Source organism: Trichomycterus rosablanca, chromosome 10, assembly GCF_030014385.1.
Source record: "Trichomycterus rosablanca isolate fTriRos1 chromosome 10, fTriRos1.hap1, whole genome shotgun sequence".
NCBI lineage: Eukaryota > Metazoa > Chordata > Actinopteri > Siluriformes > Trichomycteridae > Trichomycterus > Trichomycterus rosablanca.
In genome coordinates, this window is record NC_085997.1 from 10,129,289 (window position 1) to 10,156,666 (window position 27,378).

General features: G+C 39.1%; 1 protein-coding gene across 1 annotated transcript in view; it reads right to left on the reverse strand.

The window, feature by feature from the left end:
* Positions 1-7,586: 7,586 nt before the first annotated feature.
* Positions 7,587-27,378, reverse strand: part of tanc2b (tetratricopeptide repeat, ankyrin repeat and coiled-coil containing 2b) — a 149,422-nt gene continuing 129,630 nt past the window's right edge. Inside the window, exons 18-27 of the mRNA XM_063002824.1 lie at positions 24,907-25,000; positions 24,693-24,826; positions 24,376-24,499; positions 23,107-23,282; positions 22,859-22,991; positions 17,633-17,665; positions 16,957-17,048; positions 16,707-16,853; positions 11,506-11,606; positions 7,587-10,011 (exon numbers count right to left, since the gene is read on the reverse strand). Of these exons, the coding sequence (XP_062858894.1) occupies positions 7,959-10,011; positions 11,506-11,606; positions 16,707-16,853; positions 16,957-17,048; positions 17,633-17,665; positions 22,859-22,991; positions 23,107-23,282; positions 24,376-24,499; positions 24,693-24,826; positions 24,907-25,000 (3,087 nt within the window). The 3' untranslated portion in view covers positions 7,587-7,958. The remainder of the gene's footprint in view (positions 10,012-11,505; positions 11,607-16,706; positions 16,854-16,956; positions 17,049-17,632; positions 17,666-22,858; positions 22,992-23,106; positions 23,283-24,375; positions 24,500-24,692; positions 24,827-24,906; positions 25,001-27,378) is intronic.

Consider the following 27,378-nt stretch of genomic DNA (forward strand, 5'->3'; position numbering starts at 1 on the left):
ACACGTTACAAAGGCATGTCTGCGGAGGAAGAGGGTACGGGTACTGGACTGGCCTGCCTGCAGTCCTGACCTGTCCCCAATAGAGAATGTGTGGAGAGTTTTAAAACGAAAAATGCAACAACGACGACCCCGTACTGTTGCACATCTCAAGACGTGTTTGCAGGAAGAACGGGACAAAATAAAAGCTGAAACACTAAATCACTTGGTATCATGGTCCACTGTGGTGAAAAGGAATGGCAACATTACAAAGTTGTAAATGCTTTACTGTCCCAACTTTTTTGGAATGTGTTGCAGGCCTGAAATGCAGGAATGGATGTTTATTAATAAATTAAATGAGGTTGACCAGACAAAACATGAAATATCTCAGGTTCATCCTGTCTGCAATCAAACAAAAGTCAAAGTAAATGTAAGAAACTCTGTGTTTTTTATTATTTACATTTTCCATACTGTCCCCACTTTTTCTGATTTGGGGTTGTACATTAATTGAATGTTTTATATAAGAGGAACTCAGCCACTGACTATAGCCCATTTGTTGCACTGTACACTTGGTCAATTGAAAGGACCCTCACGGACCTCGATGATGTTTGAATAGTGGACTATTCTCAGTGCTGCAACGATATACAAAAACACAACACACTACTATGGTAATAAATGTATTAGGTGCAACAGCGTTGGGAGTTTTAAACACATCTGTGTCAATGCTGGGTGGAGAATAGCACCCCAACTAAAAATATAAAATGATAACAAATTAGAGGAAGATGTCGGTGATACACATGCATTATAAAAGAAAATAGCTCTTGTCTTTAACTGTACAACTACTATAAATGCAGCATATGTATGTTCCTAATAAAGTGTAAACATTATTAAAAATTCCCAACAACAGTTAGTGTCAGTGACAGTGCTAACAATGGTCTACCCCCAAACATGATCTAAGGGAGTCCCATAGTAGTTCCTTTCAGCTGATAAGGGGGATACAGAGGAGAGACAAAATATCCAAAGCAATGGGCTACAAAGTTGTGTGCTACTTTACTGTCAGCATACAATCAAGCAGTACATTGATTTCTGGTAACTGAAAAATAATTTTAAAAAATGAATACATTTATCTTTGTGGCTTAAGACATTGCATTTGAGGATGTTCTGTATTGCTTTTAGGCTTGGTATATTTAATTTTATTTATATGCTAATGGCTACAACCTACTCTCCAAATAATGGTTCAGTTACTGAGGTCCAAGGAATTCATGTATATTATATGGCTTACACTAGAGAATATGTGTGGCCCTTTCCTGTTCTGGCATGTCTGTAACCCTGGGCACAAAACAAAGTCTATAAAGACTTGAAGAAAAGCTTGGCTTTTCCCACTGAACAGCTTTGGAATGAACTGGAACATCAACAGTTTCCAGTCATAAAAATGCTCTTTTGACTGACACATATGGGTGAATGACGAATAGGGTGTTCCAAGTACCAAAAAAATAAAATGGTTAAATTGTATAATTTTTTCATTTAATATTGTGCACAAATGTGTCACCTATGTAAATATGTTTTTTTTTTTCTCAGCATTTTGCTTATTTGATAATTTTAGTGTTGTTGACACACAACAAGGGCACAAAAATGTCATTCAGTGCAACGACTAATTTATGACAAAATACACACACAAGGAACAATCTTAGCCATTTCAAATTTATAAGTTTAGTATATCTCTTACAAAAGATTTAAAACCTCAGAAGAAACTGTACTTACTCTGTTTTTAATTTTCTGTGCATTGTTTGTACTCTAATGCGTCTTGGGATTTTGTTTATTTGTATAGAAGATGTTTTTGCTACACATTCTATTCTATTTGAAACCTAATCAAACTCTGTTTTCTATGAAGCAGGCCTGGATTCTCTTGCATTCACATAAAAAAAAATAATAATAATTACTTATTACAGTTATTTTAAGCAAATGTTTTTGTTGCACTGTATGATGATTTTATGTTGCACTGAATGACATACTCCAAATTATCCTGTTACATCAGAATATTCATGACTTAATTTGTTTTTAAGTTCTTCATTGTTTAAAGTAGCAGTAGTAGAATGAAAATATGCCACATCAGTGGCAAGTATGTGTTATAATATTACTACATCATGAAAAAAGTAAGGCAATGAAAAACATAGCTAATGAAGCCATCATAACAACTTGTAAGGCACCAGAACAGTGTGGAAGTGTGAAATTTGTGTCATAACACGTGAAAAAGTTGCTGCAGTAAATCTAAATTCATTCAGCCGTGAAAACCATTTGAAGTCGCATTTTATTTCATAAACTGAACAAATGTTTTCCAGTCTTTTGTTGTTAACCTTGAGGTTCTTGCTGTACATGGCTTTGGTTCTGCGATTATGATTTTGACATCAGACTTAAGGTAGTAAATTTCATCAGGTGGATTTGGCCACACAAAGGAATTTCTGTTTCAATTTTGTAGCATGCAGCTAACTTGCACCTCATCTCCTACAGACAGCAGTACCTGCCCAACGAATGGCAGGTCATCGTACTTGACAATAACAAAATCTCAGGGACCACTTCATCAAAAACAATTATTAATATTCATTGTAATTACTGCTCTTATTAAGGAAGACTAGAATGGAAAAAAGTGGTTTTAATATTTAAAAATAATTTTAAAACATTATAAAGTCAGTATAACAATGTCATTGTCAATTTAGTGCAACAGCGAAATTCTGTTGCACTGAATGACTGTTGTACTGAATGACAGAAATTTTACTTTAGCACATTTTACAGTTATCCCAGTGGTTAGCAAAAGCTAACATTGACCTTAGCTCAAAGACATTTCTACACATATTCACATTTAAATGTTAATAACCTTATTTGTTTACAAGATTAACCGTAATATTACGTTTTCTGTGTTGTACTGAATGACACTCAGTTTTGTTCTTTAATGTACTGTGTCAGTAAAAAGACATTTTTATCAAATAATGTTAAAATGCATTGACCTTGTGTGTGTGCTGAAGGGTCCCCAGGAGTCTTCTTTTGTTGTTATAATTGGTCACATGACTGCAGTAGCTTGATTGCATATTAAAATAAGGCTTTTTATTAACGTTGTACTGAATGACAACTGAAGATTGGGAAAATCGGGACTGAAAGTATCCTGAATATTATTAATATTAAAAAACATATCTGATTGAATATTATTTAATAAGTCACACATGACATTTGTACAATTATGCCAAAGCAGTAAATTTTAGGTTTTACTTAAGATTAATTAGTTTTTTCTTAATGTTTTATTACTTAAAGAGGTAGGGGGACCGTTGCACTGAATGACATTTTGGGGGTTTCAAGGGTTATTTTTTCAAAAATCATACATTTTCCGTAAAAATTACTTTAGGTTTCAGTAAAGATGTACAAATGGAGTAGATTGAAGGTATATCCACTTATATTAATATAATTGTATATTATTTATCAAGTGGGGACACTAAAAAGTTACGTCTCGTCTTTGACCCATATATCGTTGGAAAGTTCACATAGAGATCACTCTATTTAAATGCCATATGTTTTTGAATTAGAATGTCCAACAAGCTCACAGTCAGGTGTCCGAATAGTTTTGGTCATATAGTGTATGTTTAAAGTGTATCACCGATCAGTCATAACATTAAAACCACCTCCTTGTGTCTACACACATTGTCCATTTTATCGGCTTCACTTACAGCACTTTGTAGTTATACAATTACTGACCATCTGTTTCTCCGCATGATTTGTTAGCCCCCTTTTAAGCTGTTCTTCAATGGTCAGGGCTCTCCCAGGACCACTACAGAGCAGGTATTATTTGGGTGGTGGATCATTCTCAGCACTGCAGTGACACTGACATGGTGGTGGTGTGTTAGTGTGTGTTGTGCTGGTATGAGTGGATCAGACACAGCAGTACTGATGGAGTTTTTAAACACATCACTGTCACTGCTGGACTGAGAATAGTCCACCAAACAAATATATCCAGCCAACAGCACCCTGTAGGCAGCGTCCTGTGACCAACTCAAACAGAAGCAATAGATGAGCGATCGTCTCTGACTTTACATCTACAAGGTGAACCATTTAGGTAGATTGTCTAATAGGGTGGACACGGTATTTAAAAAGTCCATCAGCGCTGCTGTGTCTGATCCACTCATACCAGCACAACACACACTAACACACCACCACCATGTCAGTGTCATTGCAGTGCTGAGAATGATCCACCACCTAAATAGTACCTGCTCTGTGGTGGTCCTGTGGGGGTCCTGACCATTAAAGAACGGTGAAAGCAGGCTAAAAAGATATGTAGAGATATAGATGGACTACAGTCAGTAATTGTAGAACTTCTTCTAATTGTCGAAGTGGTAAGTGGAGCTGATAAAATGGACAGTGAGTGTAGAAACAAGGAGGTGGTTTTAATGTTATGGCTGATCAGTGTATAAACAAATTTAGAATTTAATGCCTGCACTACTTGGACTACTATGAATAGTGTTTCTCCAGAACATCCTGTGTTCTCTTTGATTCGTGATTACTCATTAGCTGAAGAGGTAAGAGGTGTGAAGCAGAGATGTATTTACCATGCATTTGAATTTGAATCTCAGCTGTGCCACGGATCTAACTGGGCGTTCACAACTAACCACAGTTGGCCATGTCAGTGGATGCCGGCAAAACGATGGGGAACATTGAGTATAGAGTAAAGTTAGTGCTAACTGCATGTTTTACAGGGAATTAAAAACGACTATTTTTGGATACAAAAGAATTTTTAAAAAAGTATGTCAACGAAATGAACAATTACATTAATAAATGCATTTTCACACCAGTTTTTTGTCTTCTTGTCTTTGGTGCAAACTAGCATACAGTTGGGAGACGAAGCATGTTGGTTCAAAGATACAGTCATATGAAAACCTTTGTCTTTTTGAACAAATTTAAATATATGAACATTTAAGCTTCATTTGAACAGTACTGAGAGATGGAGCTTATATAACTAAACAACAAAAATGTTAAAAAATTACTTTTAAACACAAGTTGTAAAATGTTATGAACAAAAATGGAAATTCATTGTGAGGAAAAAGTTAGGACAACCCCACATTTATTACTACTTAAAATGTCTAAAATTAGAATGAGATGCACCACATCAGCTGCAATGATTAGACCATTGTTAGAGGACACTGGAGTTTTATTTAAACCTCAGACATTAGTTTGGTTTGCTCTTGATTGTTGAAGTGAGTGTTATCACCATGGTGAGATCTAAAGAGCTCTCTGAGGCCTTCAGAAAGAAGGGATTCAGAAATCTGGGAGAGGATTTAAAATGTCATAATGTCATCATGGGACCTACAGGTAGCTCTTGCCACAGTTGCTGTCAAGGTACATGCATCTACCATCAGATTGGTTGTGAATCAAGCTTGTTAACAAGCATAAAAGGTGCAATGTTATGCATTAGAGAAAATGTTATGCTGTAGAGAAAGTAAGTTACCTCAAGGTTCATTTAAGTAATTCTGAAGCTTTTGTCTGAAGACTGTTCAATACAAATCTAAACTTAATACCATATACGGCTACCCTGTTCAGCTGTAATGTAAAATAATATGCAATAATGCACAGTCTGCTAAGAAGGCAAATTCTTAATTGGAAATGCTTGTGTTGAGTTCATCGTTGCTGTTTTTCACCTCCGTTTCTACTGAGCTGGACATATTGTCGTCCTTATCTTGTTCTAATGTTCCTGTTTGTAGCTTGTAGTTTGTATCATTTTAGTTACTTCAGCTTATTCATTTAGCTACCTCTTAAAGTTTAAATAATGTCATCTCATTCTTTGATTTTCTTTAATTTTCAGTAGATCCCCTTGAATACCACCAGAGGGACACTGCGTACCACCATAGTGTGAGAACCACTGATTTAATAGATCACAGATTCCAGCATGATAAGAACACATTCTGGTTTATTGTAGTCATTAAACTTTTCACAGCGCTCTGAAAGCTCACATTTACGGACAACAGAAGTTAGCTTAGCAAGCAAGTACGTTAAATGAACTCAAATGCAAACAAATAAAAAACAGTTAACCCTTTTGAAGGTCAGTAGTATGTTTCCTAATTAACACTTAAAAATAAGCGGGTGGAATGAATTATTTGGGCACCAAGTTCATTCATACTTTCAAGTAAACATAAGGTACACTGCACACATTAGCTCACAGGTGGCTAAGAATAAAACATGCATCCATATTTACAGCAAATATTCTACACTGAAACAGCTATTAATTTCTTTTACAGATAGACGTTTTAAAAGTCCTCCGTGTCCCTTTTCATTTAGTCCTAAATGAGAAGGGGTAAAAGGTAACCGAGGTTCTCAAGACAGCAGCTTTTTAAAGTCCATTATTGAGAACATCTAACCAAAGACACAGTTTGAACACTGCACATTGGCTGTATTGCATTTCACCACAAATGACTTTTTTCAAGTCTTTACTAAAAGAACATATGATCTCATATAATAAAATACATTACTTCCCCTAAGTGTTACTTTTCAGGAGTATTTCAGGACGCTACTGAACCCTGAATACCTCTGAAACTTGCAGTCGGCTTTAACTATTTCTCTCCACATATACTGTATTGTTAACCATTTGTTGTTTTGGCCATAATTCAGAAACTGTGTTTAATTAAATATATAGAAATAATTATGGGTATGCATAAAACACATTCAGCCGATATGTACAGCACATACAATGCGCTCTATAAAGGCTATTATGTACATGTTTCAATAGCTTTTTAAAAACATATATGCTTTTTTAAAGATTTCCTAGCTTATAAATTAGCTTTGTTACAACAAAAAATAGAATGACTGCTATTTGAATTTTCTGGTAGAACAACTAATTGACAAATAATCTTTCAGTATTCATTTATTTCTTAGTTATTTTTGACAAACCAAGCCATCTCTCAAACCTTATAAATTATATACTATCATCAGAATAAAATCAATAAAGTGCTATTTTTCTTCACGGGCAGACAGTGCAGCAAAAAAATAAAATAAATAAATAAATAAAAATCGCCATAAAGTTCAAGGTTAAAACAAGTATACTATGGCAAAATAGCTTAATATACTAATGTATTTTAAATATTAGAATAATACTGTTACTGTTTTGACTGTTTAAAAAAAGAACTATTACTACAGTCTCTTTCTTATTCAACATCCCTGAAACATGTTCTGTGTGAAGCAGGGCATGTACAACCTTTCACAGAAAATGAATTACTTTTTCAGTATTATGTCAGATTTTTCATAACAAAAGGTAATATTATGACTGACCACTTCTATTCCAGATGTTAATTTTCTTCTCTGCTGTATTTCCAACTATACTTTTAGATGGTTTTCTTTGTTAGGCTTTAAAGTCCTTAAGTTCAGTTAAAAATATTTGTGTTTCCTTCTGCATCTACATCTTTATTTTTTTGTGATTTTTTAAAACTAAAAATCTTCTAACATTCATTATATACTCTGGAAGGCCTAGCAGTCCGGTTTGGAATAAAAAAAATGTGTTGACGATGTAGATTCCCAAGAAGCCTAATTCAAGCAGTCTTATTTGTTCGTACAGCTCAATTACAGTCATTTGGGTTGTCAACTGCAAGAAAAACACTGTTCCTCAATAGGATGTGCAAGTTTGTTGCTTCAGTTTAGGTTAGGTTCAGAAATGTGCTTTCACAAAATGTGCAGCGCTGGAAAGAACATTCACATACCGTCCTCATCTTCCAGTGTCTTCAAATCTTTTGCTCTAGCTGTAAAACTATGTTCTAACTATACCAGAAGCAGGCACAGATCACAAAATCAACCATTTCTTTCAGAAAGCTGCAACGTGTCAACATTATCCTCCGAAGTTTGGAGTTTTAAGTTATGACTGAGGTGACTTTGTAATTATTTTTAATATTTTGTTCCACTAGCACACACAAATACACTGTTATTCCTCATCACACACCCTTTACATCTAGCTGGCCTTGTTACACATTGGACTCCACAAAAGGTCTCTTTGGTTTGATGGGCGAGGTTGGGCCTTGTCTGGAATCACGAGAGAGCTGGCGATACATGTTCTCCTGGTAGGCCTGTGCCACAGGCATTGTCCGTGCCACTTTAACATCTTGGTATGTGGGAACCTGACTAACCCGCTCCACTAGGTCCCTATCATGGGCACCTCCATTTGCCAATTTGCCCAGGGATGAGGGCTGTGGCTGGGCATAGTACTCATCATCCAGCAAGTGCCCATTCTGAGCATTGTTAGTCTTGTTGTAGTAGGCAATATTGCCTAAAGACGTGGGTGGGCTATAGGAGGAGGCCGTGGATGCCTGGTGAATCAGGTTTCCAGGTGATGTAGGGCTGGTGATGACATTGTCAAGGGATGTGACTGGCCAGGCGCGGGAAGGCTGATGCAGGTACTGCTGCTGAGTCCGTGCTGTCTTGTCAATGACACCCATGAAAGGAGTGGTGCGAGAACGGGCTGGCTCACTGGGGTACAACCCGCTCTGCGATGGTGAGAGTGATGCTGGCTCGTCAAAGCCTCGGTCATATGCCACCTGTAGTGGGATTTCCATTTGGGCTATGGAGGATGAAGGCCTAAAGCTAGAAGGTAGATTAGAACTAGAGCCTGAGGAAATGTTGCTGCTGGAGGGGGAGAATCGCAGGCATACACTTTGAGAATGAATAAGGGGTCTAGGGGTGGACATGTGCTGCTTTAGATCACCTGTGTTGGCACTGATAGGCCGACGCACAAGGTGTGAAATATCAGGAGAGCCTAGCTGACATGGGGACATGGAGGATGCTGCTGTGGCCCTCTCCAGCTCATGCTTTGAGACAGGGTAGTATGCTGCTGACTGGCTGCGGCTGATCTGAGGTGTCTGGCTGAAGCGCATTGCTCCTGGAACTCCTGTTGCAGAGCGGTAGGCTGAGACAGGACGCTGGGGCACTTCATCTTTTCCCATGCCAGATTCGAGAACATTTCCAGGTCCACTTCGTCCTCTGTGCTGGCACAGAGCCCCCACACTTAGGCTAGACTGCACCTGAGACATGGATCTTCCATCCAATGATGGCTGGTATACCAGCCTGGACTCCCGCTCTCTTTCCCTATCTATATCCATTGAGCTGCCTTGGTACCTGCTGCTGAGTGGGTGAGCCACCTGTCCATAGATGCCACCCCCAGGTTGATTTGTGCGTACAATCTGAGCCACGGAGGGCTGCAGTCGAATACCCTGGACCTGGTGGTGCTGGGAGGACTGGGTACACTGAGATGGCTGTGACTGAAGCTGGAAAGAGCGCTGACTGCTGATCTTGGACAGAGGCGATTTGGGGCGACTGGGCAAAGGATCCTGCTGGTAGCGAACGGGGGATCCCGACTGGGAACGATAGAGACACACATTCTCCAAGGGGGGACTGGCTCTGTATGGTCCTGCACGATGAAGTGGGGAGGAAGGGGGGCTCTGGTAGTCTATTCCCTGACCCCCACTGCCCATAGAAGGAGGACTGAAGCGGAAAGAAGCTTGGTGTGCAGGAGAAGTGTGTGGAGGACTGTGTCGGTAATGAGAGTTTTGCTGTGTGGGAGAGACACAAGGCGAGGTGGACTGGTAGCCCTGGTGAGTTGGAGATGATAAGGTAGTGGGGCTTGAGTGGAATTCAAAGGTCTGTCCTCCTGATAAAGGAATGGGAGAAAGGGGTGGGCTGTGGATCAGTTGCAGACTAGATGGGTTGATGCAATCAGGAGCAAGGCCAACAGGAATGCCCTCTAGCTCCTGTTCCAGAAAGTCATCATCCTCAAAGAGGTCTTGCACAGGCTCCATGTCATCTAGACGTGGTTCAGGGGGTGGAGTATGATGAGGTGGCTCTTTCTCTTCCACAGGTAAAGGGGATGGGGGTGGGGATGGTGGAGGCTCAAGTTCTGTTTCGTCTGTCTGGGTAACTTTTCTGCATTCTTCCTCCACACGCTGCAAGAGACGTACAATCTCACGATTGTTGGGACACAGCTTCATGGCTTCCCTGAGATCCTCTAAAGCCTCTGAAAATTGCCTGCAGAGCAAAATGATGGCAAGAAGCAATTTAGATTACAATGAAATTGCCTAAATTATTTATTTATTAGGATTTTAACGTCATGTTTTACACACTTTGATTACATTAATGACAGAAACGGATGGTAGTTACTCATTACACAAGATTGATCAGTTCACAAGTTTAATGTCAAACACAGTCACGGACAATTTTGTATCTCCAATTCACCTCACCTGCATATCTTTAGACTGTGGGAGGAAACCCACACAGACACAGGGAGAACATGCAAACTCCACACAGAAAGGACCTGGGGATCAAACCCAGGACCTTCTTGCTGTGATCCAACAGTGCTACCCACTGAGCCACCAGACTGCCCTATGCCTAAATTCAAGTAAAACATTGTAATTTTAGTCAAACTGAAATAAGCCTGGATGTCTAATAAAATGCCATTGTGTTAAAGGCAGTATACACTGATCAGCCATAACATTAAAACCACCTCCTTGTTTCTACACTCACTGTCCATTTTATCAGCTCCATTTACCATATTTGCACTTTGTAGTTCTACAATTACTGACTGTAGTCCATCTGTTTCTCTACATACCTTTTTAGCCTGCTTTCACCCTGTTTTTCAATGGTCAGGACCCCACAGAGCAGGTATTATTTAGGCAGTGACACTAACATGGTGGTGTGTGTTGTGCTGGTATGAGTGGATCAGACACAGCAGCGCTGCTGGAGTTTTTAAATACCGTGTCCACTCACTGTCCACTCTATTAGACACTCCTACCTAGTTGGTCCACCATGTAGATGTAAAGTCAGAGACGATTGCTCATTTATTGCTGCTGTTTGAGTTGGTCGTCTTCTAGACCTTCATCAGTGGTCACAGGATGCTGCCCACTGGTCGCTGTTGGCTGGATGTTTTTGGTTGGTGGACTATTCTCAGTCCAGCAGTGAGAGTGAGGTGTTTAAAAACTCCATCAGCGCTGCTGTGTCTGATCCACTCATACCAGCACAACACACACTAACACACCACCACCAGAATGACCCACCACCCAAATAATAGCTACTCTAAAGTTCTCAAATTGCTGACTGTAGTCCATCTATTTCTCTGCATGCTTTGTTAGCCCCCTTTCATGCTGTTCTTCAATGGTCAGGACTCTCCCAGGACCACTACAAAGTGCTCCTATATGGTAAGTGAAGCCGATAAAATAGACAATAAGTGTAAAAACAAGGAGGTGGTTTTAATGTTATGGCTGATCGGTGTATACTGCTTTAATATGTGTATCTTTTATGTTAATTGAGCCACATGATGTGCAAATGACCAATTCTATTGGCACCAAACATCCTCCATACTGTGACTAGCCTTTGATTTTTGCTTTGGCAAATAAGAGTGGTAACCCATGAATTATACTAGATTTACATTTACATTTACATACTAGATACAAGTAGGTCCAATAGAAACAGCAATAACAATACACAGAGTTCCTACAAAGAACAAGAATGTGGATTAAATCCTACCTGCTGCTACGTTTAGCTCGGGCTCTAGCATAGTACGCCTCATAAGATTTGGGTTTCAGCTCTATAGCTTTGGTCGCAAATTCTTCTGCCATCCCAAAGTCCTTGGAAAGGAAACAAAAAACAATAAACAAAATTCATTCACATAAAATAGCCATAGTCAGCCTTACACATTCACATATAAGTTCAATTATATCTTGCTTGGTTTCTTAAAAAATATGAGGTGGCTTTGTGATGGTACACTCCACATACCAGTCTTATAACTGGCTATCTTATTTAACTAACCAGTGCCTTATATTGCTTTAAAAAAAAATTTTTTTTTTAATCATTTATAATATTTTTTCGTATTTCTAGTTATTTTACATTATTACAAAATTAGGGTTCAACCTAATGAAAAAGGGATTTCTTCTAGGGTTAGAGTTTCTAAATATTTGCCACAGTTATTTGTTTTAGATAATCAGAACAAGTTTAATATTAGACACAAATTAAATGCTTTTTCTATTGAAGAAAAATGCTTTTCAGCTCTATTTACGTGAGAAAGTCATTGCCCTCTTAGTGACTAAATCAAAAGTTTAATCAAATTCAATTTACAAAAAATTGTTTAATTGCACTAGCCACGCCCAAGTAGACCTGTAGATCTATCTAAATTTAACATTACCAGTACAGAATACAAACATCACCAGTAGAACCTCTCTGGCAATAAGAGGCATGCTAGAGGATCTCAAACAATACCACATTCTAAAAAGATTCAAATGCAGATATTCATAAATTTAGATAGATCTACAGGTCTACTTGGGCGTGGCTAGTGCAATTAAACAATTTTTTGTAAAAAAATTTTTTTTTATACAGCGATTTCAAACCTTCCCAGGATGGCCAGCCTACCAGAATTTCACCAAGAAGGCATCACCGACTCATCCAGGTCACAAAAGAACCTAGTAACAACATGTAACAAACTGCAGGTCTTACTTGCCTCAGTTAAGATTTCACAATAATACACTGTGAATACACAGTCCAGTACACGGGTAATGCAAAACCACATGCTGCACACATTACAAAGGCATGGCTGTGGAAGAAGAGGGTACGGACCCTCTTCTTCCACAGCCATGCCTTTGTAATGTGTGCAGCATGTGGTTTTGCATTGTCTTGTTAAAAAATGTATGGATGTCCCTGGAAAAGATGATGTCTTGAAGGCAGCATATGTTGCTCTAAGATCTCAGTGTACTTTTCTGCATTAATGCTGCCATTACAGAAGTGTAAATGACCTTTGCCAAGGGCACTGACACCGCCCAATCCCATGATAGGCCCTGGCTTTTGGACTTGTTGCTGATAACAGTCTGGATGGTCCTTATCGTCTTTGGTCCAGAACACACGGAGTCCATTTTGCCAAAAAAGACCTGGAATGCTGATTCATCTAACCACAACACACGTTTCCACTGTGTGATGGTCCATCCTAGATGCCTCCGAGCGCAGAGAAGTCGACGCCACTTCTGGACATGGTTAACATAAGGCTTCTTTTTTGCACAGTAAAGTTTTAAGTGGCATTTGTGCATCTAACTTTTGGTTTGCCAAAGTAATCCCTTGCCCATGTGGTTATATCAGCTATTGTTGAGTGGCGGTTCTTGATGCAGTGCCGTTTGAGGGATCAAAGATCACGGGCGGTCGGCTTCAGCTTGCGCCCTTGGCCTTTATGCACTGAAATTCTTCCAGATTTTAAAATTGTTTAATGATATTATGCACTGTAGAGGGAGAAATATGCAAATCCTTTCCAATCTTTCTTTGAGGTACATTTCAATAATTTTCTCACGCATTTGTTGACAAACTGGAGATCCTCTGACCATCTTTGCTCATCAAAGACTCAGCCTTTCCTGGACGCTGCTTTTGTACCAAACCATGATTACAATCACCTGTTGACATCACCTGTTTTAATTCACATCATTATTTAGTTTTTTTAAACCTCATTGCTAGCACTAAATTGGCCCGGCCCATTTTTTTTTTGGAATGTGTTGCAGGAATAGATGTATATTAATAAATTAAAGTTGACCAGACAAAACATGAAATATCTTGGGTTCATATTGCCTGCAATTAAATAAAGGTCAAAGTAAATGTAAGGAACAAAGTTGTTTTTTATATGCATTTTATATGTAACTGTACCAACTTTTGTAATTTGGATTCGTATTTTGTGGACTGATGAGTCAAAGGTGGAACTTTTTTAGAAGATGTGGGTCCCATTACATCTGGTGTAAAGCTAACACTTTACTCCACCATAAGAATATCATACTAACAGTCAAAACAGTGGTGGTAGTGGAAGGGTCTGGGGCTGCTCTGCTTTTGCTGGACCTGAACGACTTGATGGAACTGATGGAACCATGAATTCTGCTCTCATTAAAAACATCCTAAAAAAGAGTCTCCACCCACCAGTTCATGACATAAAGCTCAAGAGCAGTTGGGTTATGCAGCAGTATAATTATCTGAAGCACACATGCACTTCTGAATGGCTCAAAAGATAAAATATAGAAACACTTTCAAGTTCTACAATTACTGACTGTAGTCCATCTGTTTCTCTACATACTGTTTTAGCCTGCTTTCAATGGTCAGGACCCCCACAGGACCACCACAGAGCAGGTATTATTTGGGTGGTGGATCATTATCAGCACTGCAGTGACAATGACATGGGGGTAGTGTGTTAGTGTGTGTTGTGCAGCAGCACTGCTGGTGTTTTTAAATACCATGTCCACTCACTGTCCACTCTATTAGACACTCCTACCTAGTTGGTCCACCTTGTAGATGTAAAGTCAGAGACAATCGCTCATCTATTGCTGCTGTTTGAGTTGGTCATCATCTAGACCTTCATCCGTGGTCACAGGATGCTGCCCACAGAGCGCTGTTGGCTGGATATTTTTGGTTGGTGGACTATTCTTAGTCCAGCAGTGACAGTGAGGTGTTTAAAAACTCCAGCAGCGCTGCCGTGTCTTATCCACTCATACCAGCACAACACACACTAACACACCACCACCATGTCAATGTCACTGCAGTGCTGATAATCATCCACCACCTAAATAATACCTGCTCTGTGGTGGTCCTGTGGAATTCCTAATCACTAAGGAACAGCATGAAAGTGGGCTAACAAAGCATGAAGAGAAACAGATGGACTACAGTCAGTAATTGTAGAACTACAAAGTGCTCCTATATGGTAAGTGGAGCTGATAAAATGGACAGTGAGTGTAGAAACAAGGAGTTGGTTTTAATGTTATGGCTGATCGGTGTATGCATATGTGTGGTTCTACACTGACCTACCATACCTGCTGTGGTCACCATCATGGTGTCTGAAGCTCCAGTTATGTACTCGGATATAACGGACTATCTTGCCAGATACCTTGAAGTCCGTTTTAATGGGATTGTACAGTATTATGTTTTGAGTGGTCTTTACTTAAATCCCATTGAGATGCTGTGGCAAGAGCTTAAACAGGAATTTCATGCTCAACTCAAAATAGATAAAAATTAGGAATGGGGCAAATACTTTTTCACGACACTGTAAACAATACACTTAGCAAATCAATTAAAAAAAAGTTTTAGGAAACTCTAAACAACAATTATGTTATTATTATTTTTTGCATATTACCACATTTTAACAAGCAAATTAGGAAGAAAGTGATTTTAAGAGCACACCCTTTATTGTGGTTGATTAGAAATTTATGTACAATATACAGTCAAGCAGGAAAGTCTGCACACCCCTTTCACCTTCTTCACATTTTATTACGTTACAGACTCATGCTATAATAGACACATCTACACACAATCACCAATAATTACGAAGTGAAATTCTTTTTAGGGGTTACATACTGTATCTGTACAAACCCTTAGCCTAATAGTTGGTTGGTTGGTTTTGGCAGCAATTACAGCTTCAATGTCTTGGACATTTTTGCCAATTCCTCTTGGTATATCCTTGCAAGCTCCGTCAGGTTGGATGGGGAGCGACGGTACACAGCCATTTTCAACTCCTTCCACAGATGTTTGATTGGATTCAGGTCTGGGCTCTGGCTGGACCACTCAAGGACATTCACAGACTTTCTCCGAAGCCACTACTTTGTTCTCTTGGTTGTGTGCTTCAGGTCGTTGTCATGTTGGAAGGTAAACCTTCGCCCCAGTCTGAGGTCCAGAGCGCTCTGGAGCAGGTTTTCTTCAAGGATCTCTGTGTACTTAGCTGCATTCATCTTTCCCTCTATCAGGACTAGTCGCCCCGGTCCCGCTGCTGAAAAACATCCCCACATCATCATGCTGCCACCGCCATGCTTCACTGTAGGGATGGCATTAGCCAGGTGATGAGCCGTGACTGGTTTCCTCCAGATGTGATGCTTGGTATTCAGGCCAAAAAGTGTAATTTTGGTTTTATCAGACCAGTGAATCTTGTTTCTCATGGTTTGAGAGTCCTCTAGGTGCCTTTCGGCAAACTTCAAGCGGGCTGTCATATGCCTTTTACTGAGAAGTGGCTTTTGTCTGGCCACTTTACCATAAAGGCATGATTTGTGGAGTGCTGCCTGGATGGTTGAACTTCTGATAGGTTCTCCCATCTCCACAAAGGTACGCTGGAGCTCTGTCAGAGTGACCCTCGGGTTCCTGCTCACCTCCCCGGCCAAGGCCCGTCTTTTTGGTACTTCCAAAAACTTCCATTTACAAATGATGGTGGCCCATGTGCTCTTTGGGACCTGTAAAGTTGCTTTTCTGTACCCTTCTTCAGATCTATGTCTTGACACAATCCTGTTTCTGAGGTCTGCAGATAATTCCTTTGACCCCATGGCTTGGAGTTTGCTCTGATAGGCACTGTCAACTGTGGGACATAGGCAGGTGTTGGCAATCCCCAATCATGTCCAATTAATTGAATTTAGCACAGTTGGACTCCAATTAAATTGTAGAAACATCTCAAGCAGTATCAGTGAAAACAAAATGCACCTCATCTCACTTTTGGGTGTCATATCAAAGGGTGTGCATACTTGTGTCCATATGATATTTTATAATTTAATTTTTAATAAATCAGCACAAATGTCTAAAAACCTGCTTTCACTTTGTCATTGTGGGCTATTGTGTGTAGATGTTTGTCAATCTATTATAGAATGATGTTTATGTAATAAAATGTAAAGAAGGTAAATGGGGTGTGCAGACTTTCCAGCTTGATTATTAAATATTAAAAATTAATCTTTGATACTAACGTTCATTTTTCGTCGGCACCGAGACAAGTTGAGGAATAGAGACACTTTGAGCTCACGGAAGGCTTTCAGTTCTTCACTAAAACCTTCACGAGGAAATTTCTTCAAAGCATATTGATAACGTTGTGTTGCCTCCTTTACTTTGCCTTTCTGTTAAAAAAAACCACATAATAATTAAATAAAGGGATTATGGAGGTACCATAAAGGTTTGTGTTATGTAATTTGTAAGCCATAAAAATTTAAAAAATTTAACCTTGTAAAAGCCATCACCCTCCTCAATTAGCTTTCTTAGCAGGATCATCATAATGTCTGGTTTTGAGGTTGCCATGGCCCATGTGGCTGGACCTAAAATCAAAGGGATACATGAAAAATCAAAATGATGAATAAAGAGTTTGAGAGGAAAAGAGAAAGAAGAATTGGCGCAGAGCATTTTCTCAACAACATGCACAACAATCAACATGGACAATCAACAAGGACAACCAGTCACAGTATGTAAAAAAAGTTGTGTCCTCTGCATAGAGACACTTTTCTTTGAATAGAAATAACTCATGAGTCTAGAAAAAAGTACACTTTAGAATTTGAAAAAGCAAATATGACAAACAATAAAAAAACACTAGATGTGTTTTGACATACTCACACATAGATGGAAACAAGCAGACAAAAATGAACTTAAGACACACACTGAAAAACAGGCAAAAGTAGCTTCACTGTATCTGAAAACCTCACAACTAACATCTTTTTTTAACCTGCCCAATAAACAAATGAACATTAATAACCAAAGGGGTAATTTGAGGTCAGTTTACAGTGAGAGCAAACATTGCTAGTCACCATAAAATAAACAGAACAGAGAATACAAAACACACAGGACAAAAGGGGCTTGATAGGCCTGCTAGGATGTGAAGTGCTAGCTTTCCGATCTTAAGTGTTACCTCCTTTGTGCCGACTTGGCAAGGTCTGACATCCTGTAGTGGGTGGGCAGGGTGCAAAGATCAAAGGCCGTGAATGAAGGAGTGTGGGCAAGGAAAAGTGAGATGAAGTGAGCAGCCCAGTTGGAGTGGGTTGAGGAGGTAAAAAGAGAATTGTGTGGGTGAGTGAAAGAGAAAATAGGAAAGAGAAGACATGTTTGTGATTGTGGAAGTGTGAGAGAAGGAACAGAAAAAGACGCAGCAGTGAGGGACGAGGAACTCCATCCAAGAAATAAAGATTTTGATTTAAAAATCCCAAGGAATTTATGGATGGATAAATATGAATGCGCAAACAACAAAAGCATCACAGTTATCATTTCAATTGGTTAAATATTGGCACACAATAACTGATACATGCAAATACATCTAGTAAACAAGTTCCTGTGAATAAGCCTTTGTTTCATTCAAATTAGAATTACAGTGGACCCTTGACTTACGAATTTAATTGGTTCTGAAGGGCTGTTCTTAAGTCAAAATTTTCATTAGTTAAACCTATTTTTCCCATAGAAAATAATGTAAATAGAATTATTCCGTGCCAGACATCCCAAACCACCCCCTTACCTATCCTTTCTAATGTCCTAAATGGTCTTTTTTGTTATAAATACAAGCATATTTGCCCTTAAATCTTAAATTATAGAATAGACATTTCTGTAATAAACAATAATGAACAACAATACACAGTAGTAGTACTGTACATAAACACACATCACATTTCAGTACAGTACGTGTGCTGTACCATACACCATAATACATTTCCTTCTTTTTTTATAAAATGTATCTACCAGAAACAACAATAACTCTCATATTTCTCTATTATTTCCTTCTTTATTTCAATAGCGTTGTATTTTGTAGGTGTAATTTCACGAAAGAATAACTTCCTTCTTCTCTCTTACTCAACTCTCTGTCTGATACACAGTGACAGCTACTGGCAGGAGTAATTATACAACAACAAAAAACGCTTTCTCTGCACCTTCTCTGGGGACATTTTAATATAGAATTTTACAAAATATAAAGAAAACACTGGAAAAACACCGTCCGCTGTCCGAATGTTCGCTTACTGTATATATACTGTATATAGAGAGAGACGCTCGGAGTCAACTTGTTCGTGACGTCACGTGTTTCGCGAATTTCGGTTCATAATCCGAAATTTGTTCGTACGTTAAGTTGAAAAAGATCGTTTGTAACCCAAAATGTTCGTATGGTAAACCGCTCGTATTCTCAAGGGTCTACTGTATTTAAGTGCATTGTTTTAGACCTTGTGATCTACCTGTAGGGATCTGTGATCTACAGCCAGTGGTGTATAGTAACAACGTAATAATACTTCGTTACAGTACTTTTTTGGAGTATCTGTACTTTATTGGAGTATAAAAATTTTCGGCAACGTTTACTTTAACTCCACTACATTTTCTTACTTTTACTCCGATACATTTACCTGTAAATTCGTTACTCCTTACTACAATATAAAACAACAACATTTTTTTTAGCTAAATGATGTGAGACGTGTGACAAACTGCAAGCAGGTTTGGCGAATCTGCGCTTGTAAGTTAGATCAGCGGTTAAGCACATAAATGCGCAAGTGCAAACAAGCTCTCTAAAAGTGATCGGAGTGAAGTGCATCTTATGTTTACACAAAGATACGAAAATGTCAGCATTTTAGAACCTCCCTGTCCAACACACTGATGTAAGTTAAGAATGATTAACAAAATATGCAGCATCATATTTTTTTATTTCTTATAATTAGCTTTGAGATCTAGCTAACATTTTCGATTACATTCAAACCACTGATATAACGTTTCACAAAATTTGTTTGGAATTAATTCAGTGCAAAACTCATGAAGACACGTCCATCATTTTTAAAAACTCAACTAACTTCAACTAACTTGTAAATTACACTGGCAGAGGAAACATTCATGGTGTTGAGGAAAATGCACGTCTTTAACCCTTTAATGGTCTCAACAAGAAAATAATGTTTAAAAAATACTTTGCTTTTCCTAGTTTTCAACTTTTCGTGGATGATTTTTCAGCTGCTGCTTCAAGTTGACATACAAGTTAGAAATGGTGTTTTCTGGGCCGCTCAGGTGGCGCAGCAGTAAAAACACACGCTGGAACCAGAGCTGGGATCTCGAATACATCGTATCGAATCTCAGCTCTGCCTGCCGGCTAAGGCTGAGCGGTCACATGAACAACGATTGGCCTGTTGTTCAGATATGGGCGGGACTAAGCCGGATGGGGTCTCTCTCCCATGACTGGTGCAATTATGACCTCTGCTGGCTGATAGATGGCGCCTGCACAGAGATGAGAAAAGAGTGCTCTCAGGGTGTGTCTCTCAGTACACAATGCTGAGCTGCACTGCACTCGTAAAAGTGTAGGTGATAAGATGCATATGGCATGCTGCCCATGTGTCAGAGGGGGCGTGGGTTAGCTTCGTTCTCCTCAATCAGAGCAGGGATGGAGATTGGTGGAGAGGAAGCATGAAGGGCAATTGGACGCGCTAAAAGGGAGGAAAAGGGGAGAAAATGCATAAAAAAAGAAATAGTGTTTTCTTAAAATAATTTAAAATTAAATTTTTAAAGTTTAAAACATGTTTAAAGCATATTAATGCATTTTAGGCCTACAACACATTCCAAAAAAGTTGGAACAGGGCAATTTAGGGCTAGTAATGAGGTAAAAAAAAACCTAAATAATTACATGATTTCAAACAGGTAATGTCAACAGCTGATTATAATCATGATTTGGCACAAACAAAGTTTTTACTCAAGTATGGCTTTCAGGTACTTTATACACCACTGCCTACAGCTGGTACTATTTTAAAACTATTTACATCAGAGTCCTGTTTTTACTAATAAATCATCAGGACTCTTCGAATTAAAAAACAGTTACTTTAAATATGTAAACAGATACAGAAGAACATCACAGTGAAGTGCCACAGAAGCCACATTTAAGCAACAGTAAAAACTAACTTGCATAAACACATGCAAACACAGACATGTACCAGGGGTTTTTAGATTCATTATCTTGTTTCATCATCTTGAATAAATTTTTTGTAATTTTCTAAATGGCTATTTCATTTTAAAATTACTATAAATATGTACGACCCAAATTTCAAAAAGTAGGTAAAATGGAAAAAAATAAATAGAAAACACAAAACCCCAGAAAACAGTGATTAAAAAAATTATTAAATGATTTTCTTTTGCAGATATTTAACTAAAATGGCACAGAGAGGACACACCGATCAGGCATAAAATTATGACCACCTTCCTAATATTGTGTTGGTCCCCCTTTTGCTGCCAAAACAGCCCTGTCAGGAAGAATGGTCAAAAATTCCCATAACACACTCCTAAACCTTGTGGAAAGCCTTCCCAGAAGAGTTGAAGCTGTTATGGCTGCAAAGGGTGGGCCGACATCATATTAAACCCTATGGATTAAAAATGGGATGTCACTCAAGTTCATACACGTGTTTAGGCAGATGAGCGAATACTTTGGGCGATATAGTGTATGTTAAGCTATGACAGTATCAAGCAAAACTGTAAAGTTTTTCAACATCTGCAACTACACTGGTTTGTGTCCTTAGTTTTTAAATTATTAGAGAACTGAATAATACTGAAAAAAAGAAATGTAATAGTGCCCCTGATCTTTTGGAACTTTTTGGAACATTACAGCCATTAAATTAAGAATGAATGTACATAGACAAAAACAACAAAATTTCTTGGAACTATTAAAACTATTGCTGTCTGTTTTTACCTACATTTGTCCTACATTTTAAAATTTTTAGGAATTGGGTTTGTATATTAATCTGCAACCCCAAATCAGAAAACCTGGGACAGTATGAAAAATGCAAATAAAATAAAAATGCAGTGTTCCTTACATTTACTTTGACTTTTAAAATATTTCATGTTTTGTCTGCTCAACTTTATTTTATTTGTTAATATACCTCCATTCCTGCATTTCAGGGCTGTAACACATTCCAAAAAAGTTGGAACGGGGGCAATTTAGGGCTAGTAATGAAGTGAAAAAACTAAATAATGGTGTGATTCCAAACAGGTGATGTCAACAGGTGATAGTAATCATGGTTTGGTACAAAAGCAGCATCCAGGAAAGGCTGAGTCTTTGAGCAAAGATGGCCAGATGATCTCCAAATGCATAAGACATTTTTTTAAATTTGTAAATGTTTAAAAACTATGTACCTCAAAGAAAGATTGGAAGGGATTTGCATATTTCTCCCTCTACAGTGCATAATATCATTAAACGATTCAAGGAATCTGGAGGAATTTCAGTGCGTAAAGGCCAAGGGCACAAGCTTAAGCTAAACGCCCGTGATCTTCGATCCCTCAGATGGCACTGCATCAGGAACCGCCAATCAACAATAGCTGATATAACCACATGGGCAAGGGATTACTTTGGCAAACCTTTGTCAAGCACTACAATACAAAGTTACATGCACAAATGCCACTTAAAACTTTACTGTGCAAAAAAGAAGCCTTATGTTAACCATGTCCAGAAGCGGCGTCGACTTCTCTGGGCTTGGAGGCATCTAGGATGGATCATCACACAGTGGAAACGTGTGTTGTGGTCAGAATCAGCATTGACGCCATGTGCTCCGGACCATCCAGACTGTTATCAGCCACAAGTCCAAAAGCCAGGGTCTGTCATGGTATTGGACTGTGTCAGTGCCCTTGGCAAAGGTCATTTACACTTCTGTGATGGCAGCATTAATGCAGAAAAGCACATTGAGATCTTAGAGCAACATATGCTGCCTTCAAGACGTCATCTTTTCCAGGGACGTTCATGCATTTTTCAACAAGACAATGCAAAACCACATGCTGCACACATTACAAAGGCATGGCTGCGGAAGAAGAGGGTACGGATACTGGACTGGCCTGCCTGCAGTCCTGACACACATAGAAAATGTGTGAATAAAAAAAAAAATTAAAAAAAATGTGTTGCAGGCCTAAAATGCAGGAATGGATGTTTATTAATAAATGAAATGAAGTTGAGCAGACAAAACATGAAATCAAAGATCTGCAATCAAATAAAAGTCAAAGTAAATGAAAGAAACTGTGTGTTTTTTTTATTTTTTTAATTTGCATTTTCCCAACTTTTTCTAAATTGTGGCTGTAAATAAGATTTTTTCATATAACATAATCCCTATTGACCAGTTAGGATGTCAGAATTATTAGCGTATGCTTTTACCAATCTTAGCCCCCTTTTTCAGGAGAGCCATCACCACTGATGTATTGCGGCAGCCCACAGCCCGGTCCAGTGGACGCATCCCACTGTAGTCCACATGCTCAATCAGGGCACCCTGATCCACCAGGAACTGTACCTGTAAGATACAAAGAAATTATTTTCAAAAGAATCAAAATCAAAAGATTATTTAAGGCAGAAAAAGCAAATCATCTTTAAACATTACATAGCAGTTTCATTTTTAAGCCACCTACCACATCTGCATCTCCGTAAAAAGCTGCCAGGTCGAGGGGTGTGCGCCCATTTTTATCAGCATGATCAGTTGTTGCACCTCTTTCCACTAGGCAGCGAACCACAGGCAAGTGTCCTTTTAGACATGCCCAACTTAGTGCAGTAAGTCCCTCCTTATCTACTATGGACATGGATGCACCTGCAGAATAGAGTGCATTTTGTAACAGAAAGGTGAAGACCATTAGTGAACAGCAAAAAGTCTTGTTACTGATTCTCATTCAACATAAATTCTGGGTTTTAACTGGGCCATTCCCACATATTCAGACTCTTGGTTTTAAATCACTCCAGTTTAGCTTTGGTAGGAAGGTAAACCTTCACTGCACTTTACTGAACCTTTTGCAGACTAGAACAAATGTTTGTTTAGAATTGCCATATACACCGATCAACCATAACATTAAAACCACCTCCTTGTCTCTACCCTCACTGTCCATTTTATCAGCTCCACTTACCATATAGAAGCACTTTGTAGTTCTACAATTACTGACTGTAGTCCATCTGTTTCTCTGCATGTTTTGTTAGCCCCCTTTCATGCTGTTCTTTAATGGTCAGGACCACCACAGAGCAGGTATTATTTAGGTGGTGGATCATTCTTAGCACTGCCGTGACAATGACATGGTGGTGTGTTAGTGTGAGTTGTGCTGGTATGAGTGGATAAGACACAGCAGCGCTGCTGGAGTTCCTCACTGTCACTGCTGGACTGAGAATAGTCTACCAACCAAAATATCCAGCCAACAGCGCCCTGTGGGCAGCGTCCTGTGACCACTGATGAAGGTCTAGAAGATGACCAACTCAAACAGCAGCAATAGATGAGCAATCGTCTCTGACTTTACATCTACAAGGTGGACCAACTAGGTAGGAGTGTCTAATAGAGTGGACAACACACACTAACACACCACCACCATGTCAGTGTCACTGCAGTGCTGAGAATCATCCACCACCTAAATAATACCTGCACTGTGGTGGTCCTGACCATTGAAGAACAGCATGAAAGGGGGCTAACAAAGCATGCACAGAAACAGATGGACTACAGTCAGTAATTGTAGAACTTCAAAGTGCTTCTATATGGTAAGTGGAGCTGATAAAATGGACAGTGAGTGTAGAAACAAGGAGGTGGTTTTAATGTTATGGTTGATTGGTGTATTTGGTTCTGTCTATGCTGCTTTTAACCTAATGTTTTGTGGTTTGGTGTATTTGTCTTTATGTTCGAGTAAATTAATTGCTATGCCTTTCACCTTGAGCCAGCAGATACTCCACTGTTTCTGTGTGGCCCTCTGAAGCGGCCACCATTAGCGGAGTCCGACCCTGTTTATCTGTTATGTTTATGTCTGCCCCACTGTTCAGCAACAAATCCACAATCTGTAAAAGAAGATGCACATACCAACATCTGTCTCAAACACACACCCTATAATTTGCTAAATCATATTATTTTGGCCTATCAAATATAATTATGATCATATATTGGTCCACAAACAACACTAGTTCTTAAAAACTGATCTGCAAGCAATGCTAAGAATTTTGCTTCAAATATTTAAAGGTCACTTGAACCTACCTGGCAGTGTCCTTGGCTTACAGAACTGAAGAGAGGCAACACCCCTTTCCGGTTAGGCTGACTCACTGAAGAACCATGTTCCAACAACAAGCGGCAAACATCCAGTTTTCCTCGCCCTGCTGCTGCAGTCAATGCTACAAAGGGGACATTGGAGTTGTCAGCCATGCATGTACAACGTACAAAAAATGCAAGACCTTGCTGATAGTTTATCTACCTGTCTCTCCCCAAAGTGTGTCACAGCTGTTGATCTGGACACACTTTGTATCATCTTCATCTTTCTCAGGCAGGTCTAGAAGGTATGAAACAATCTGAAAAGCAAAAAGGAAGAAAGATTATGATATTTATGTATTTTGATATCTATGGGGCAGTTGTAGCCTAGTGGTAAAGGTACTAGACTAGTAATCAAAAGCTCTCTGTTTCAAGCCCCACCACTGCCAGGTTGTCACTGTTGGGCCCTTGAGCAAGGCCCTTAACCCTCAATTGCTTAGACTGTATACTGTCACAGTACTGTAAGTGGCTTTGGATAAAAGTGTCTGCTAAATGCTAAAAATGTAAATGTAAATATTTATTTATTCATTTATTTATATATTCATTAGGATTTTAACGTCATGTTCTACACACTTTGGTTACATTCATGACAGGACAAGTAATTACTGGTTACACAAGATTTGTAAGTTCAAGCCTTTAATGTCAAACACAGTCACGGACAATTTTGTATCTCCAGTTCACCTCACTTGCACGTCTTTGGGTTGTGGGGCGGCACGGTGGCTTGGTGGGTAGCACTGTCGCCTCACAGCAAGAAGGTCCTGGGTTTGATCCCCAGGTGGGGCGGTCCGGGTCCTTTCTGTGTGGAGTTTGCATGTTCTCCCCGTGTCCGTGTGGATTTCCTCCGGGTGCTTCTATTTCCTCCCACAGTCCAAAGACATGCGTGAGGTGAATTGGAGACACTAAATTGTCCATGACTGTGTTCGATATGACCTTGTGAACTGATGAACCTTGTGTAATGAGTAACTACCGTATCTGTCATGAATGTAACCAAAGTGTAAAAAACATGATGTTAAAATCTTAATAAACAAACAAACTTTGGACTGTGAGAGGAAACCGGAGCTCTCAGTGGAAACCCACACAGACACGGGAAGAACATGCTAATTCCACACAGAAATGACCCAGACTGCTCCACTTCATAATAATTCCCTATTTTTACAAACAGATCAATAGCCACTGATAAACCATAAAAGTTACATAAATATCTGGATTCTCACAAAATTTAAGTTATTAAATTTGCATAAAATGGATCATTGACTTTCCTAATATAAACAGATATTTGTAATTATTTTTTCAAAAAGTTGATAGTAGTAAGTAGTTCAAAATCTTGCAGCAACAAACATTTAAGTGTGTCTAAAATTTTCTAGAAAACTGAGATATTAATGTATCTACAGTGCTTAATAATTGCTTGCTTTCTGATTTTAAGTTTTTGTTTGTCACACTGAATGATTTTAGGTCATTAAACAAAACACGATCAGCCATAACATTAAAACCACCTCCTTGTTTCTACACACATTGTCCATTTTATCAGCTCCACTTACCATATAGAAGCACTTTGTAGTTCTACAATTACTGACTGTAGCCCATCTGTTTCTCTACATACTTTTTTTAGCCTGCTTTTACCTTGTTCTTTAAATGGTCAGGACCCCCACAGGACCACTACAGAGTAGGTATTACTTGGGTGGTGGATCATACTCAGCACTGCAGTGACACTCCAGAAGCGCTGCTGTGTCTCATACCAGCACAACACACACTAACTTCTACCACAGCACCATCAAGAGCGTTCTCTCCAACTGCCTGACTGTGTGGTACTCCAGCTGCACAGCCTCAGAGAGAAAAGACCTGCATTGCGTGCTCAGAGTGGCGGAACGCATCATTGGGTCTAAACTCCCCAACCTGGACAATGTCTATGCCAGTCGCATAAAAAACAATGCCAACAGCATAAGCAAAGATGCAACACAACCTGGGAACTATCTGTTTTCCGTACCATCTGGGAGGCAGTACAGGGCAATCCACGCACACACTAACAGACTAAGAAACAGCTTCTTCCCAAGAGCTGTGGCCTCAATCACTCCTCCCCATTCCTCATAGATGGTCATACTAAACACTGCGTATTTTGCACATCCACACAAAACCCATAATTTATTTTATTTTATTAATCTTTATAATCCATACTACATGTTTATGTTAATGTAAATACTTTTTCCTTATTCATTTTTATCTTTTTCTTGGAAAGTGTCTAACTAAATTTCGTTGTACGCAAGTATAATGACAATAAAGGTTCTTCTTCTTCTTAACACACCACCACCATGTCATTGTCACTGCAGTGCTGAGAGTAATCCACCAACTAAATGATACCTGCTCTGTGGTGGTCCTGTGGTGGTTTCTGCTCACAGAAAGTGATTCTCAGGATCTGATTAATTCTTTCTCTGCTGTACTTATTCCTCCTCCTTCATTAACAGAATCTTTCTGTGGTCACTTGTGGTCTGTCAGACAGGAAGCTCTGTATCCAGGGACAAACTGACCGGCTTAGTCCCATGTCTCTGAGCTTGGCAACCAGTCTGGTAGGAACAACTGTAATCAATGAACACCAGGTATATATAATTTTCTTTTCCGATGTCCAGATGGAAGAGGACTGGAT